The sequence below is a fragment of the Orussus abietinus genome, unplaced genomic scaffold (assembly GCF_000612105.2).
Source record: "Orussus abietinus isolate OABI.00-Male unplaced genomic scaffold, Oabi_2.0 scaffold31, whole genome shotgun sequence".
NCBI lineage: Eukaryota > Metazoa > Arthropoda > Insecta > Hymenoptera > Orussidae > Orussus > Orussus abietinus.
Genome location: NW_019394774.1, coordinates 869,214 through 883,720, shown reverse-complemented (window position 1 = coordinate 883,720; position 14,507 = coordinate 869,214). Strand labels below are relative to the sequence as shown.

The window sequence follows — 14,507 nt, the reverse complement described above, 5'->3', positions numbered from 1 at the left end:
GTGTTTATGAACCGCATCTACGCGCGCTCTCTCCTCTGATCGCTCTGAATACGGGGACGAGTGCGCCGCCCCTTAGTCCACTTTCGTTGGATAATTAACCGGCTACCCCTGCCCCGGGTCGATTTCTCCTTTGCCTCGATTTTTTCCTTCGTCTCTCGTACATTCGGATCGCGTCTAGATCCACGCAGTGGTCGATTTCGTCAAAAACTACGAGGTATCGATAGCGACTCGAGCTTCGAGGGTTCACGAGCCGCATTTAATGAACTCTTTCTTCCGATCGCGGGAACGAATGCACCACTTCTTGTGCACTTTTCTTGGATAATTACCCAGCCACCCCTGCTCCGCGTCGATCTCTCCTTTGCCTCGATTTTTTCCTTCGTCCCTCGTATTCTCGCGACGCCCCTGGATTTACGAATTCATCGATTTCGCAAAAAAATGAGACGGTATCGACGGCGACGATTCCGCCGCATCCGGGCATTCCGGGCATGGACGGCGAAGGCTAAGGAGTCCCCACGCGGATGGGTCCCCGGGATCGCGCGAGTTCCACTCGAAGTCTCGACTCTTGTCTCTCCGCGGAAGGAAGCGCGGAGGGAGGCGTCTCGATTGTCGAAGGAATCGATACCATCGGCCGGATCGCGGGATTCGCGGGATTCGCGAGAGTCGCGGGGCGAGCACTCGAGCCTCGGCGACGTGACGCTCCCGAGAGCGTCATTATAATGCAGCGGCTTGCAGTTTCGCGCAGCCCTCGTTAGGTGTCGCCTTCGAGACCGCACTCGACTCCACCTTCGCGGCGATACGTCCCGATAAGGGAGAATCCCTCTCTCGAAGTGCGCACGGTATATGGCGAACATCTGCGAAGCAGCGCGCCCGACTTCCCGCTTCGCGAACGAGTCAAAGGTCGCGAGATGGAAGTAAAGACAAGGGGAAAAAAAATGGGAAGAGGCGAAACCGATTCGTGACTCTGTCCATCATCCTCGAGGAGCACTATTAATTAACGATACGTACTTTTATAACGGATCAATAAGTGTATTGATGTTCTGAAAATTGGTCGTTAGCCCGGAATGAGGGTTTAACGGTTTAACGTATATATTCCTCGTGAAGTTTTTGACACTTTTGTCTGAAAATATTATTTCCTTTGGGATTCCACGGAACGTATTTTTTTCCTGCCGAGCGAGTCGGCTTCCCGAAAAGCAGAGTCGTAAGCGTCCCTCGATTTTCGGAGTTCCTGCGAGGCGTCGGCCCGTGGATAATGATCCGGAGGTGCACAATGAAATCCACCTGGTGGGGGAGGGAGGACGCATTGCCGACACCTGATCCGCCAATTATGTGCCCTCGGCTCGTTATCTGCGCCGACACTCGTTCTGCGAATAATGCGCCGGCTTCCTGCCGGGCAGCGGCAATTTATTCCGAGGATTATCCCCGAGAGCTTTCCGAAAAGACGCGCCGCTCGGGAACCCTTCCGCCATTTTGAATTTCGCGCGCTGGAAGGAGAAGCGAAGAAATCGATGAGCACCTTCCTCTGCGTATCCGAATAACGAAAGCGTAAACAGGGAGACAGGGTAAAACCCGCGTAAAACGTATCGAGTATAACATCCCCGATATGCGTACCTCTGTATCGGATTTAAAACACGCGTCGTTATTCGTCGGTACAAAACGGCGGCCCTCGAATTCGAGAGCGCGGCCTCGAATTTTCGGCGGGGGGAGAGGGCGAAATTCCGCGGATTTCGAGGGCGGCTCGGAAGCGCGTAATCTTTGAAAGTAATCGAACCGTTAAGTCTTTGCCGCGGGCTCATCTGAGCGAATTCCCGACGCGTTCCGGCGATCCGAGAGGGCGCCGCGCACAATGGCGGCACAAGGAGCATAATGCCTCGCCGATATTAGCAGGGATCAAGAGGGTGACGAGGAGGTGTTGAACCGTGCCCCGATGGAGCCGAGGGTCTCTCTTCCGTAATAACTTACAGTTCACTCATCAGTTACGGGTTTTAACCAATTACGGGGTATTACATATTAACTCGAACGCCGTCGAGGGTCCCGCGGCCGCCATGTTGGCCACGCGGGGCCAGCGTCTAATTTTTTCCTCCCCCGGGATGAACCGCCCGACTCTTTGGAATCCCGAGGGCATTTTCTCCCTTTCGGACAATCGCCTCGCGGCGTTCTTGGGCAAAGAACGGAGCTGGATTTGAGGAAACCGGAATCGCGGAGGAGCGGCGTCGGGCAAAGAAGGACGCGGGAAGTTCTATTTCGGGGTGTTGAGCTCGTAACGGAAGCAAGGAGGCACCGACTTAGGGAACAGCGTGACGCCCCGCCCAGGTGTCAATAATCCTCCCCTAATTGTTCGTCTCATGCGGTAATTCCCATTAAATGCCGCTAAATACTTGTTTGTATACAAGCGCCCCGCGGCGCATCCCCCGGGGGGTGAAAATCGGAGAGAACGTAGCTGGGAAGCCGCGGGAGAAAAGTTTCCACGGACGAGAGACTCTCTTCTCTCCGGCGTCCGAATCCAAAATGGCGGCCGGGAGTGACCCGGAGACCCTCCTAAATCCTGTCCCAACCTTGACGTACGAATTTCTCTTCCACCCATCTTTAATAACCCATTTGTTAGCGATAAATCCTCCCCGGCTCTAGAAATAAAGCTCCACTGCCTCGAACTATTGATAAAAACCCCCGACTGCCGATAAACCGGAGCCATAAATCGCGGAGGTGGAAATAATCGTTTGGGGGCGAAAGGTGGGCCCGCGTTGCGCAGTGGCGAGGCGATGCAAAATCGTTAAACCTCAACGAGCCCGTAAAGAGCGGAGCCGCCGTAGATAGGGCCTATATGCCGTAACGAGAGCGGGGTAGTTTGATAAGGGTCGAGTAGGTGGCGGATGGGAGCGGATTTAATGGATGGAGGACAGATTCCGTAGATACATCAGAAGGCTCGCGGATATCTCCCGGCACGATCGGGACGGAAGCACGTCTCCCTTTCTCCGTCCCTCTCTCTGCCCCTCTCGCTCGCTCTCGCTCGCTCTCGCGGCCCGCAGATCGCATCGAGCCTAATGGCAGATGATGCGTCGGACCTCTCGGCCCGGGTCGCCCCCTCTCTCCGCGGTTTTTCCCCTCCGGAGGAGATCGCATCGGGTCGCGCGCGTCTTTCCCTCTCTCTCTCCCTCTCTTTCTCGCCCGTTTACGAGAGATCGAATCGGGCCTCGGCCTGCTCGATGTGCCTGAAAGATTGCACCTCTTCCATCTAAGGTGAACCGGCACTCCACGAGTGCTGATCACGACCCTCCCTTTTTTATACGGTATACAGGTCGCGAGGCACGAATTTTCTTAACATCTTTTTCCAACGATTTTTAGCCGCGTTTTAGCTGTTTTAACGAAAGGAAAAGAATATTTTTTAAGGTGATATGAAAGTTCGTCAAACTTTTCAATGTGAATGTGAAGGTTATAAAGAAGGTCCTGACACCCAAGGAATTCTAATGTTTTGAAAATTTGTTCACGGACATTTTCAACATTTTTTTTTTTTTTAAAGTATGACATTTTGTAGGTATCGAGATCTTCCTCGTAACCTCCACATTCGTGTTGTAAAGTTCTAAATGATTCGGTACACCCAGATCGGAGATAGATTTCATGAAAGTGAAAGGAACATTTTTTTTTTTTTTTTCTGATTTAAGGAAAGGATATATGTAATGAGGGTGGGGAAATGTAAGGCAGCCTTTTTTGAGAACGGTGAGGTGGTTTTCGATTAATTATCGTGATGTCTCTTTTTTGGACAGTGACTGAGCGGTGGTCTTTACGTGGACGAGTTTATTGCATTGGATCGACTTATATTTACAACGGGGGACACGTACATATGCACTTTCATCTGCTCTACCGATGTTACATATATCTACATACATTACTTCGTAATCGGTCCTCTTAATCCTAGATAGTTCATTGTTTATTGCGGCGTATCTACTTTGCCGGGTTACAGATGCAAAGATGGACTTTTGATAAGGGCTCGCACTCGAGGCGATCGACCGCCGGTACGAAATGGAAACAGAAAACGAGAGAGAAACGACCCTTCCGATTCCTGATTCGATCAAGAAGTAGAGAGAAAACACCGAGCTGGAAGAGGGGCGCAAATGCCGTATACGTACGCGATAACGTTATCATTAATCAGCTAGCATATCAGTCAATTCCGAAGTTCGCGGATTCCCAAGCCCTTGAGTTTGGAAAATTGGACCTCGACCGGTGGGCCGAGAAAAAAAAAAAAGAGCTACGGTTATGCATACTTTACCCTGAATCGTATAAACGAAAGAAAAACGGATAATTACCCATAGCTGCACGTGTAATATTTATAATATTTATATACCGTCCCGAATATCTCCGAAAACGCGAACGACACTTCCCCTCGCCACTATTGCAAAGCCTCCTGCCGATCGCAATTGTTTGTGCGGTCGCAATACAACAATTACATCCGATAGTATTAAGAGACCAGTGTTCGCCGAAATCGCGAGGTGTTTGGGAAAATCTCGTCGAGCGTAATTTGTCAATTTTACGGGGATTAAAAAATAGGAGAGTAACTTCCGCCCGAGAAGAGTCCGACTCGATTTCCCTCGCGCCGCCATTTTGGCGAACACTGGCGCGTCTAACTGACATTTCATTTGCTATCTACCTTAATGCCTTAAAGCTACTATCACACCGATTTATACATTTGACTAATGGATAGATAGATATGCGTCCCTTCCTCCGACAGCATCCGACCCTTTCGACCGCCCCATTACTCAAAGTAAATCCCCCCATTAATTGATACATCGATTTAACAAATGAATTTCGAAAAAGTGTGAATCGATGTCAAAGAACACATCCCAGCTGGGCCTTCTCCCCTTTTGCTCTCCGCCTGCGATTTCCTTCCCTCCACATAACATCTATCGCTAATGTAACACATTTAATATACACACAGGGTATTTACAAATATTTACAAACAAACAGCCACTCGGGATACCTCGATTGCACCTCCTCGATTAAACATACCGCGATTGCCCGTACCAATCGCGAGCGAATCGATCCGTCGCACGAAGATGGCAACGGATCAGAAATTCGCGTTTATTCCGCCGTAATTCCCACTTTAATCGCGCCTCCCGTCAATGCCTCCTACTAATACTTATAACTTTGGTAAGGAAAGGACTACCCGGAAAAGAAAAAACTGCCTAGCCTTCGATATAGCCGGAATAAGCGTTATGGGAAACAATGTTCTATTCGCTCGTTTTCGTTTTTTCCTATTTCTTTGATCCTTCCATTGACATTGTAGGGTAACATCGGTTCGATTTACCCTCGGTTCGCTTCTTTCGACCTCGCACAGGGAGAAAGTCTGGTAAGCCTGTACAGGTGTACCACTTCCCACTGGAGCTGCGCACTTCAACAAGTACGGGCCCTCTGGGGGCATATCGAGAACACAATGCCGGTTTACTAGCGGATTTCAGGCCAGCCCGACAGATAATTCCACGAGGACTCATGCTTTGCGAGTCGCCTGCGAATTTTTCGAAAGAGCTTCCCCCGACCTCGAAAAAGAGGATCTCGAAGATCCGAGGCCACGAGAAGAACGACTCGGCCCGAATTCCTTTTGCCGAGGCTCTTGTCAGCGATTTTCGCTCTTAGACCCCGAATTAACAATTCCAGAAAGATCAACGATCGTCGAATCGGCCGAAAAGGTACTCGATTACGTCGTTCCAGTCTACATGTAGAAAGCCCGCGGCAGGGCGAGAGTTACTCTGCGTCATTTACCCATCGATCAGGTAACTGCTCCAATTAGCGACCTCCGCGTTTCTCGCGACGCTAAAAAGTGATCCAGAAATCCAGGGGAATTAAAATGACCCGGGAGGTGCCGATAAGAGCCAATTCCCGGACCCCAGGTTACGGAGTTCCAGCCTCATCGCGACACCCATTTATTACGGTTCGTCGGATGTTCTTTGGTATCATTCCGGAAATGCACGACGATTAGAGTCCCAGGTCGCCGGGCTCGGCCCATAGTCGAAGCCGCGGCCACGAGGGAACACCATAACCCAAGCCAATCCCCATCGGCTGCGTCTACCTTCGCCCCGGGGGCTCACTCCGGGGACCTAGTAAGCTGCGCCACGTCCGGTGGGTAGCACCCAGGAGTCAGAATCAGCGGACAGTGAGTCTTCCTCGCGAAGTGTGCGTTTTCCTGTCACAACATCTTGCCGAGATATCCGGTGGTCCCGGGTGGAGGCAAAAGAAAGGGGCTGACAAAGGAGTGCCCACCGTGATGAACGGGCGAGTAGCCGGTCTGCTGGCCATGGTTTTGGGCGCCTCCACCTAGCCCACCCATGACCGGCGATCCCGAGTCGTGCAGCTTCCTCATGTGCTTCTTCAGATCGAAGTTCCGGCAGAACCCCTTTCCGCATATCTTGCAGGAGAACGGTTTCTTATCGTTGTGCGTGTGCATATGAAACGTGAGATTGTAGATCTGGTGGAACGCCTTGTTGCAAATGGTGCACTTGTATGCCTTTTCGCCGCTATGGGTCAGCTTGTGGTTCTTGTAGTTTCCCTTCTGGTGGAACCCCTTGCCGCAGAACTCGCAGACGAACGGCTTGTAGTTGGCGTGGATCCTCGTGTGGGTGTTCAGGGTGGAGCTGCGGTTGAACGCCTTCCCGCAGGTCTGACACTTGTGCGGCTTTTCCGCAGTGTGGATGATCTTGTGCCTGCAGAGGGTGCTGGCCTGGCGGAACCCCTTGCCGCAGATCTTGCAGACGAATGGCCGAGCCCCCGTGTGGACGGGCATGTGTCTCGTCAGGTTGTAATGAGCGTTGAACACCTTGCCGCACTCGGGGCAGGTGAAGGTCTTCTGCTTGGCAGGGTTCACCTCCCTGGGGGCAGGACTTTTCTTCCCGCGTTGGGCTTCCGAGGAACCGCTCGTCAGAGGATTCGCCCTCGAGGGTTCCTGCAGGGTCGACGGGGACGAATTTTGCGACGCCCCCGAGGACGCCGTCGAGGCCGGCTGTGGAAACGCCCTCAAGAGCGGACTCGGGTGGTAGTAGAGCAGCGGGTAGTGCTGCAGCAGACTCTGGTGCCTCAGGGTGGGCACGTACTTCTTGAAGGCCGACTCCAGGTGTGCCGAGTACGACAGGGACGACAGGTTCGTCGGCTGGTGCAGGATCGTCGGCGGCGTCGGCTGCGTCGGCTCCGACAGCCGCTTGTCCGGCTCCATGATTTTCGCTATCGAGAATGTCAGGTTCCTGCATGGCGTCGGCGAAGACACGCGTTCCGGAGGAAGGCTCGTCGGCGTCTCCGTGCCCGTGGTGGTGCTCGACGAGAACGGCTGCATCCTGGATCTGTAACGCGGACAAACTTCGTTAGTCAGGGATGAGCTCGAAGGCGTCCAAATTTATAGCTACGATTTATCGTTACGACTTATCGCTACGATTTATCCCTACGTACGGAGAAATCTGTTACCCTACGTCGTCAATTCGTCCCGGAAGAGGAGCCCACGCGTCATCGAATTTTTAACGACATACGGTACGCTCTCGAGTACCCTTGAATTAAATTATGTGGGCTGGACCAACGGGAATGAAAATGGCAAAAGCTGCCATTTTTATGAGCCCATTAAATAGATTGGTCCAAATTGTCGCAGCCTCGACCTGGAAACGAGTTTCTCCAACCTCGTCCGTTCCTCCCCGATCTACTCCATACACCTTTATGACGGAGACAGGGGGAGATTTAATGCACCGCGTAATAATATCTCCCGGATCGTAAAGAAGAGACCTCGAATGGATCCGTACTTTTCGCGTGGCACGTCGCGCTTCTCCGCGGTTCCCGAGGACTCCACTGCGGGGAATTGTTGAATTAGTAAAATATCCGAATGCGCGGAAGGGTGCGCCGCCATTACCGAGCGAAAAAGGGGCGAATGCGGATGAATGACTCGCGAAATGGTCAGCACGGTTAAAGAGCAAGCTCCGGGGAAGGTACCTCAAGGTGTACGCCACGGAAAGGTAGAAACGTTTGCCCCACATAATGCCGCCATATTTGGACTTGGAATGACGGATGGAATTGAATGGGGTCTCCTCGGGCGCCCCATGAAATACTCACACCGCTAGATGGGACTGTGCTCCCGTCTCCTGTCCCCGTTTTAATGCGGGCCGCGAATTTCCGCCTTGTTCTGTCCGTCCCTCCGAGAAATTGGCGGCCATCTTGGAAGCGCGGAGGATGGAGGCATAAAAAGTCTCGAAATAACTATGGCGACCCATCGACAGAGATACCGAGTAAACCAGGGGCTGGAAATTCGATCTCTTGGATCTTTTTACGATGCGACATATGTCACTCGTATAGATATACGAGGACGATCATGGGGTAGTGACCCTTGCCGTCGGAATCTTGGGTTGCCGATCTTGGAATTTTTACTCGATATGTGATTAACACTCGAGAAACAGAGAGAAAAGGAGAAAAGCAGGGTCGGCGGGGTGTAAAAAAAAAGGATGTCGAAAAATCCCCTTCCCCTCGAGCAAAATAGGGTCGAAGGACCCCTGATATTCCCTCCCTGACATCTCGCGTGTTGTGTCGGCTTTCGGGAGCCCCGCCCATCCTGTAACTTTCAATTGTTGCCACTTCCGAGGCAGCCCTAATTGTTAGAGGCCGGCGAGGAAGAAAAGCTGCACAACCGGCGCGAAACCGCCCCGGGTTTGTCCTTCCTCGTCGACCCCTGTGTTACGAACGCCTCTGTAACCCGGGAACCCGGGAACCCACCCTTGTGCGACGGAGCAACTGTCGACTCGGCGTCCTAGATAGCGGCGTTGCCCCGCACTTGGTTATCTATGTTTTATTCTATTTTTCGTGATATAGGGGAAGCTTGAGGGCGAGAGGAGGGGCAATGCGCGCGTCGATTGGCTGCCGCGGCGCGGAGTGGGGGAACCTGCCGCGGAGTGGGGGGCGTCATTGTTGCAGTCCGCGACGTGCGGTCGAGGCAATCGGTGTCGCTCCCCGCTGCCCGCCGGCAATTCGGCCAATTTATTTCAATCTGGACGAAACATGGCCGATGCCGAGGGGCCATTTGGCTCTTCCGATTTAACTCGATTCTCTCGAGGAAGAATTACGGCTGACCACGTGGTAGCTGCGACCTTGCCCGTGCAACCGCTCGTTGACTGTCAATTTGTCTCCACCGGTAATCTCAAAAATCCGTATTTACGCAGGACGGAAAGTCGTCCCCTCTTCTTTCACATTTATCCTCGTAACGTAGGTTGGTAGCGATTTCTTTGCCACGGTGGGAAACGTCGCGAGAGGGTCCACGTATGGTCCATGGACACGGGCTCTAATAGTAGCGTGGCGTACACCCTCGTTGAACGGGCCGTTTCGTTAATTGATCTCAATCCGGATGAAACATGGCGGACCTTTGAGAGGCCATTTTGCTATCATAATTGAAATCAACTCAATTGGCAGTGGCTCCTACGCAGCCGGCCACTGGCTGGCATTTCGAATCTCCCGTCTCCTCGTGTCTCGCTTAAACGCATCTTCGAGTTCCGTAACGCATTTTTTTCCCGTGTAATAAAAATTCGTTTCGCTAGAGGAAAAAAGAGCGAACGTCATCCCGCTCGATTCTTAACCGAACGAGTCAGGAGGAAGGGAAGATAAAGTCCGTCCGATCGATGTTGGCATTTTCAATCTCAGGAGGGCCAATGCTCGGCTTGCTCGAGGAAATTGAGTCGGTGTTCGATAACGATGCTCCTCGATAACGCTCGACGGGTCTCTCACCGAGGCAATTCACGGCAGGGCCGGTAAATCGGGCGCGTCGCTAAATGTGCAAACTTTGCCGATGCCGTTACCGGCGGACCGGCGAATCCAATCAGCCCCAATAAACCGTCAGGCGCCGATGAACGGCCGCGTCGCGGACTTTAAAGGAACCCGAAGGAGTGTTCCTCCGAGGAAACTTGAAATGGCTTTGCAAATTTGCTCGGGCGCGTTGCCGAGCCGTTAATTACCGCGGCCACCCCTTTCCGCGCCGTCCTCGTCGATTGCGCTCCTCTTTCAATCGACTTCCTCCTCACCTCGACTGCCGGCGTGTCGCGTGCGCCGCCATTTTGGATAACTAATGCGCGCCGCCATCTTGGATAATTCGCGCGCGACTCGAAACTCTCTACATAAACCTAGATATATTTTTTTAAATCGAGAGTACCATTCGCCCAGTCACGAAACGCGATCCAGTCTTTCGAGGGAACATTCTCCAGTCGGTGGGAAAGGATGAGTAGGACGGTGGGCGGCTCGGGGCGCATCGCGTGTGGTGAATGCATCGATCACATCCCCTTCTGGAAGTGGGTACGTCGGTTCATGAGCTCGCCCGACCATCGTTCTTCTCTCTTAAGTGGCGATAAGAGAATAAGGCGTGCCAAGAGGCTCGTTGCCGAATTCTTCGGAAACCCGCTCATCCCTTATCGACACCCGCTCGCAGTCTAAAAGAATCCCTCCGCGCCTTTAATTGCACTTTTTCCCGGTTACCGCTGTTCATCGAGAAGTGACTCGAAATTCGGTGGAGGTTATTTAACCTCTAAGTAACCGGCGGTAGGGAACCCCTTGGCGATTAGGGTACCGCAATTTCGAATCGGTTTATGGGCGACGTGGGGCACCGGTTAGGGCGAGGGTGTCGCCTGACCGAGTCGTAGGGTCTAGGGTGAAGTAGGGATGCATTGTGTCTCCTGTCATCCTCAGCCGGGCCTTCTTTACGCCGAATGCTAATTATATGTCAACCGTTCACGCGCCAAATCACGGAAGGCCGAGTGTCGGAGGAGGAACAATGGGCCTCGCCCTAATAGGCCAGACAGGGAAGAGCCTTCGAGGACGGCCGATGTTCCCCGAGTAAGTTTTTCGGCAACCCCACCTCTCGTACCTTTTCCACCTCGACGCATGACTAACCCTATCTAACGCGAAGTGTTCTCGTCCAAGTTGTCGGAGCCCGGCGGAAGGGGACGCAGCGCGAGGTCGAAATTCCGGGCCAAGTGAGAACCGCGGAACTGACGGGTGATTTAAAGTCCCGAGGTGGTAGAGAGCGAGAAATAAGTAGAGCTTTACTGTTTGTCGAGAGCAATGGTTGCCTGAATTAAGTAGTTTCGCCCTCCGAGAGGCGTTTCTATGTACTTTCGGGCCAGACTTCACCAGACGACGCCTCGAGGGAGCTCTTTCGTCCGTTTCGAGGAGCAACCTCGAATTTTCGAAGTGGCTTCGAAACGGAAACTTGCCGAGGCCAATTATCCAACTTTGTTATCTCCGACTAAGAATAAACAAAGATATCCGAGAAAATAAAGGCCTTCGCGCAGATTCCATGTTTTTTCTTGTATATATATTTTCTTATTTTCGATCGAACCTATTTTTTCAATCGATCGTCCACCCAAGCCGACACGATAGGGCGTCGAATTCTCACGAGACGGCTTCAGATTTCACGGGGCGGCGAGTTCGAAAAAAAGAAAAAAGAATCCGCACATATGAGCAAACGGTCAGGGGTTGAGAAATCGTCGCACACGTGCTATCCGCGGTGAATAAAAGGGGGCTTGCAAAGTGGTACTCGGGTCCCCGGCGGCGGCGCCGCTGGACGCGCCTCCTCCAATCCGCGGGCCGCCCGAGGTCACGTGCTCAGGCGCTGCGCGCGGGGGGTGCGCAGCTGTGCGAACCGCGGGGGTCCCCCTCTCGCCTGCGCCACTGTACACCGCGAGGTGCCTCGTTATCGCGAGACTCGTTTTTATCCACCGCGCGCCTTCGATTCCCGGCCACCCCTCGCTGGGAGCCTGTCGGCGATCGCCCGCCGCCATGACACATGCCCCCTGACGTTTCACGTCCAGATCCCGAGCGATTCGTTTATAAATTCCCCAGAAAATATGCGCGACACTTAGCCGAGCCGACGCGCGCATTAGACATAACCCCAACGTCTCTCGCGAGACCGAAGGTGCGAGGGACTCGCGCATTAGGCATGACCTCAACGTCCCTCGTGAAAACGAAGGTGCGAGGGACGTTGAGGTTATGTCTAATGCGCGTTTCCACCCACCCCTCGCATGCCCCTCGCAAACCAACCCCCCGCTGTCCGCACGCGTTCATTTCGGATTTCGCAGGCCCCCACGACGCGGCGTGTAATCCGAGAACCGAGGAGCGTTTTACCAAATAATGGCAATAACAATAACCGGCGCAATAATGAACGGGATAGAAGTCAGGAAAACAATCGCCCCGTCATTCTCCCAGGTCGCATTCAAACTCCCCGGCGACCCGACTCCGCGAAATCGAGAATTCCCCCGACGGAAACGTGTCCAGGTTTCCTGCGCCTTTCTCGAGCAATGGCGTACCCCGATCGGTTCCCCTCGTCGAGTGTTGAAGAAAAAAGGAACGCCGATGGTCCTTGCCCTCGAGGAGGGCATCGAGTCCTCTTTACACCCTCTGGCTGTCGAGGGGCGATTATTTCCCGAGATTCTAAGAGTAAGTACGCTCGAAGATTCCAGAAACGAATCGGTAGGTTTAATACGCGAGGTACGAGTATGCGCGTTTCCGGGGTTGAGGCGACACCCGGCGGCCGCGCTCCTGCACCGGATCCTCGTCTCAAGACAAGACAAGAGCTCGGGCAGACGGAGAAGGACGCAGGAGTGGCTCGGAAGAAGAGAGCAGCCCGGGTGGCGGGAAGTTAGAGGTTAGGTTGCGCCTCGCTGTCGACGGCGCGGGGCACGCGCCACTCGAGAGGGAGCTCTCCGTCAGCCGCACCTACCCGCCGTCCTTCGAGACGAACCTAACCTCTTGCATACCGGGTGACTCTCGTTCCCCTATTTCTCACCTTTAAAATAATCGTTCCACTCATCTCGTCTCGGTGATTTCGACCTCCGACCCCCTCGCTGAGGTTGGAATCGACCTTGTTTGTACTTCCCTGATTTGCGCATGAAATGAAAATTGGTTTTAAAAAAAATCCATTAAAGTATGCGTACCAGACCAAGACCGATTTTGCATATCCCTGAACGCGATGGGCCATTAGGCTTGTTCGTATTAATTGCCGAACTTGACGTTAAGAATTCGGTGCCGTTCGCGCAAGCTTTTTAATGTGGGAGAGAACCGCTCTACCGAGTTTCCCGATTAAATCTTGTCCGTCGTTATGCTTTGGGTACTTTCGGGACACCTTGTACGGTGTTCACCTCGACAAATGGCACGCGAGACTTCCGCCGGTCGGTATCGGGTTTGCCGTCCCATTCTCCGGAGCCCGCAGCCTCCCCGGGCGCGGAACCGAGAGGGCCGACGTCTCGCGACTGAATGCCAGCGGAAGCGGACATGTGCCGACGCTCGCGGGCCCCCGCGAACCCCTTTGTCAGCGGCCATTGTCTCGGCAGGGGGCGGGGGACGTCTTTAAGAACCGCGGCGCACACGCCAGCCTGGCCCCCGTAACGAGTCCCGGAAGATCGGCGACTGCCGACCGGCCGCCAGTTGGCGCTCGCTTCCGATCAGCTGCCGCCATTTTGGACAGGGTTGCCGAATCTCCGAGATTCGCCGATCCTCATCTCGGCGCGGCGCGAGAATTCTGTCCCCCGTATCGGGCCCTTATCGGATATCAGTTATGTGCTCGATTTGGGGTGCGTGCAGCCTATTACCCCCGTGATCCATTGATAAGCACGTCAAATACGCCAACAACACGCTCGCCTGGGCAACCAACCCCACCGAGACTCCAACTTCGAGACTCCGGCTCGATCACGAATGCCTCCTGAGATTGAAATCGCTCGATTCCACCCAACTCCACACTCTGCGCCGTCTCCGACCGAGTGCTTCCGGGAAATGGGAAATTATGGGGTTTTACCGGCCAGACCCGCCAGAAACCAAGGTTTCTGGATAGACTCTAGGTTACTCCCACTCACCTGGAGCGCGCTTGCACTTTTTGAGACCTAGAGCAGGAATGTAATCGGGGCCGATCGTCCCAACCGTGATTGGGATGAAATTCCTTACTCTTGAATCGGTGCAGTGTTGTATGGACAAAAATCGGGATTAACCGAAGATTAAAATCCATTTCTAGTAACCAACCGAAATCGAGTGATTGACTCTAATCGCGCGTTAAGTAATCCTCGATTAACGATCTTAACCCGAAAATCCGTGCAACCGGCCCCGGGTCTGCACTGAGAAAAAAAACATTGGGACAAAATCCTGCAATTAAAATACGTCCATAGAAATGTCAGATGGAATGAAGAAAATTTGTTTAAATCAACGGCGTCAATTTTTCTTCTCGACAAGATAATTGTTTCTTGCAATTGTATATTATTCGGGCTACGACATATATTTGTTTCACTGGATTAATTTTCTTTTCAGGGTGTGAGAGTACGTCGCCGCGGATCTAGAAAAATCGGAGAGGGAGGGGTTCGCTCTTGGAGCGAGATTGTCGAATTTATGGGCCGGTTTGGGGCGCGCACCCCTTGACGTTCAACCACCTCCCCGTAGGAAATCTTTCCGGTGTTTACCGATCGCGGGAACCTCTCAATCCGGACATTGATTACCGCCGAGTGGTTCTCCCGCGAAAACCCTGTTAACGTCTC

The 14,507-nt window shown here is 53.1% G+C and overlaps 1 protein-coding gene across 1 annotated transcript; it reads right to left on the bottom strand.

Annotated features, from left to right (window-relative positions):
* Window positions 1-6,080: 6,080 nt before the first annotated feature.
* LOC105698610 (fez family zinc finger protein 2-like) lies at window positions 6,081-7,309 on the bottom strand. Its single transcript, XM_012422989.2, has one exon. The coding sequence runs from the start codon at window positions 7,307-7,309 to the stop codon at window positions 6,173-6,175; it is 1,137 nt and encodes a 378-aa protein (XP_012278412.1). The 3' UTR covers window positions 6,081-6,172.
* Window positions 7,310-14,507: the final 7,198 nt, after the last annotated feature.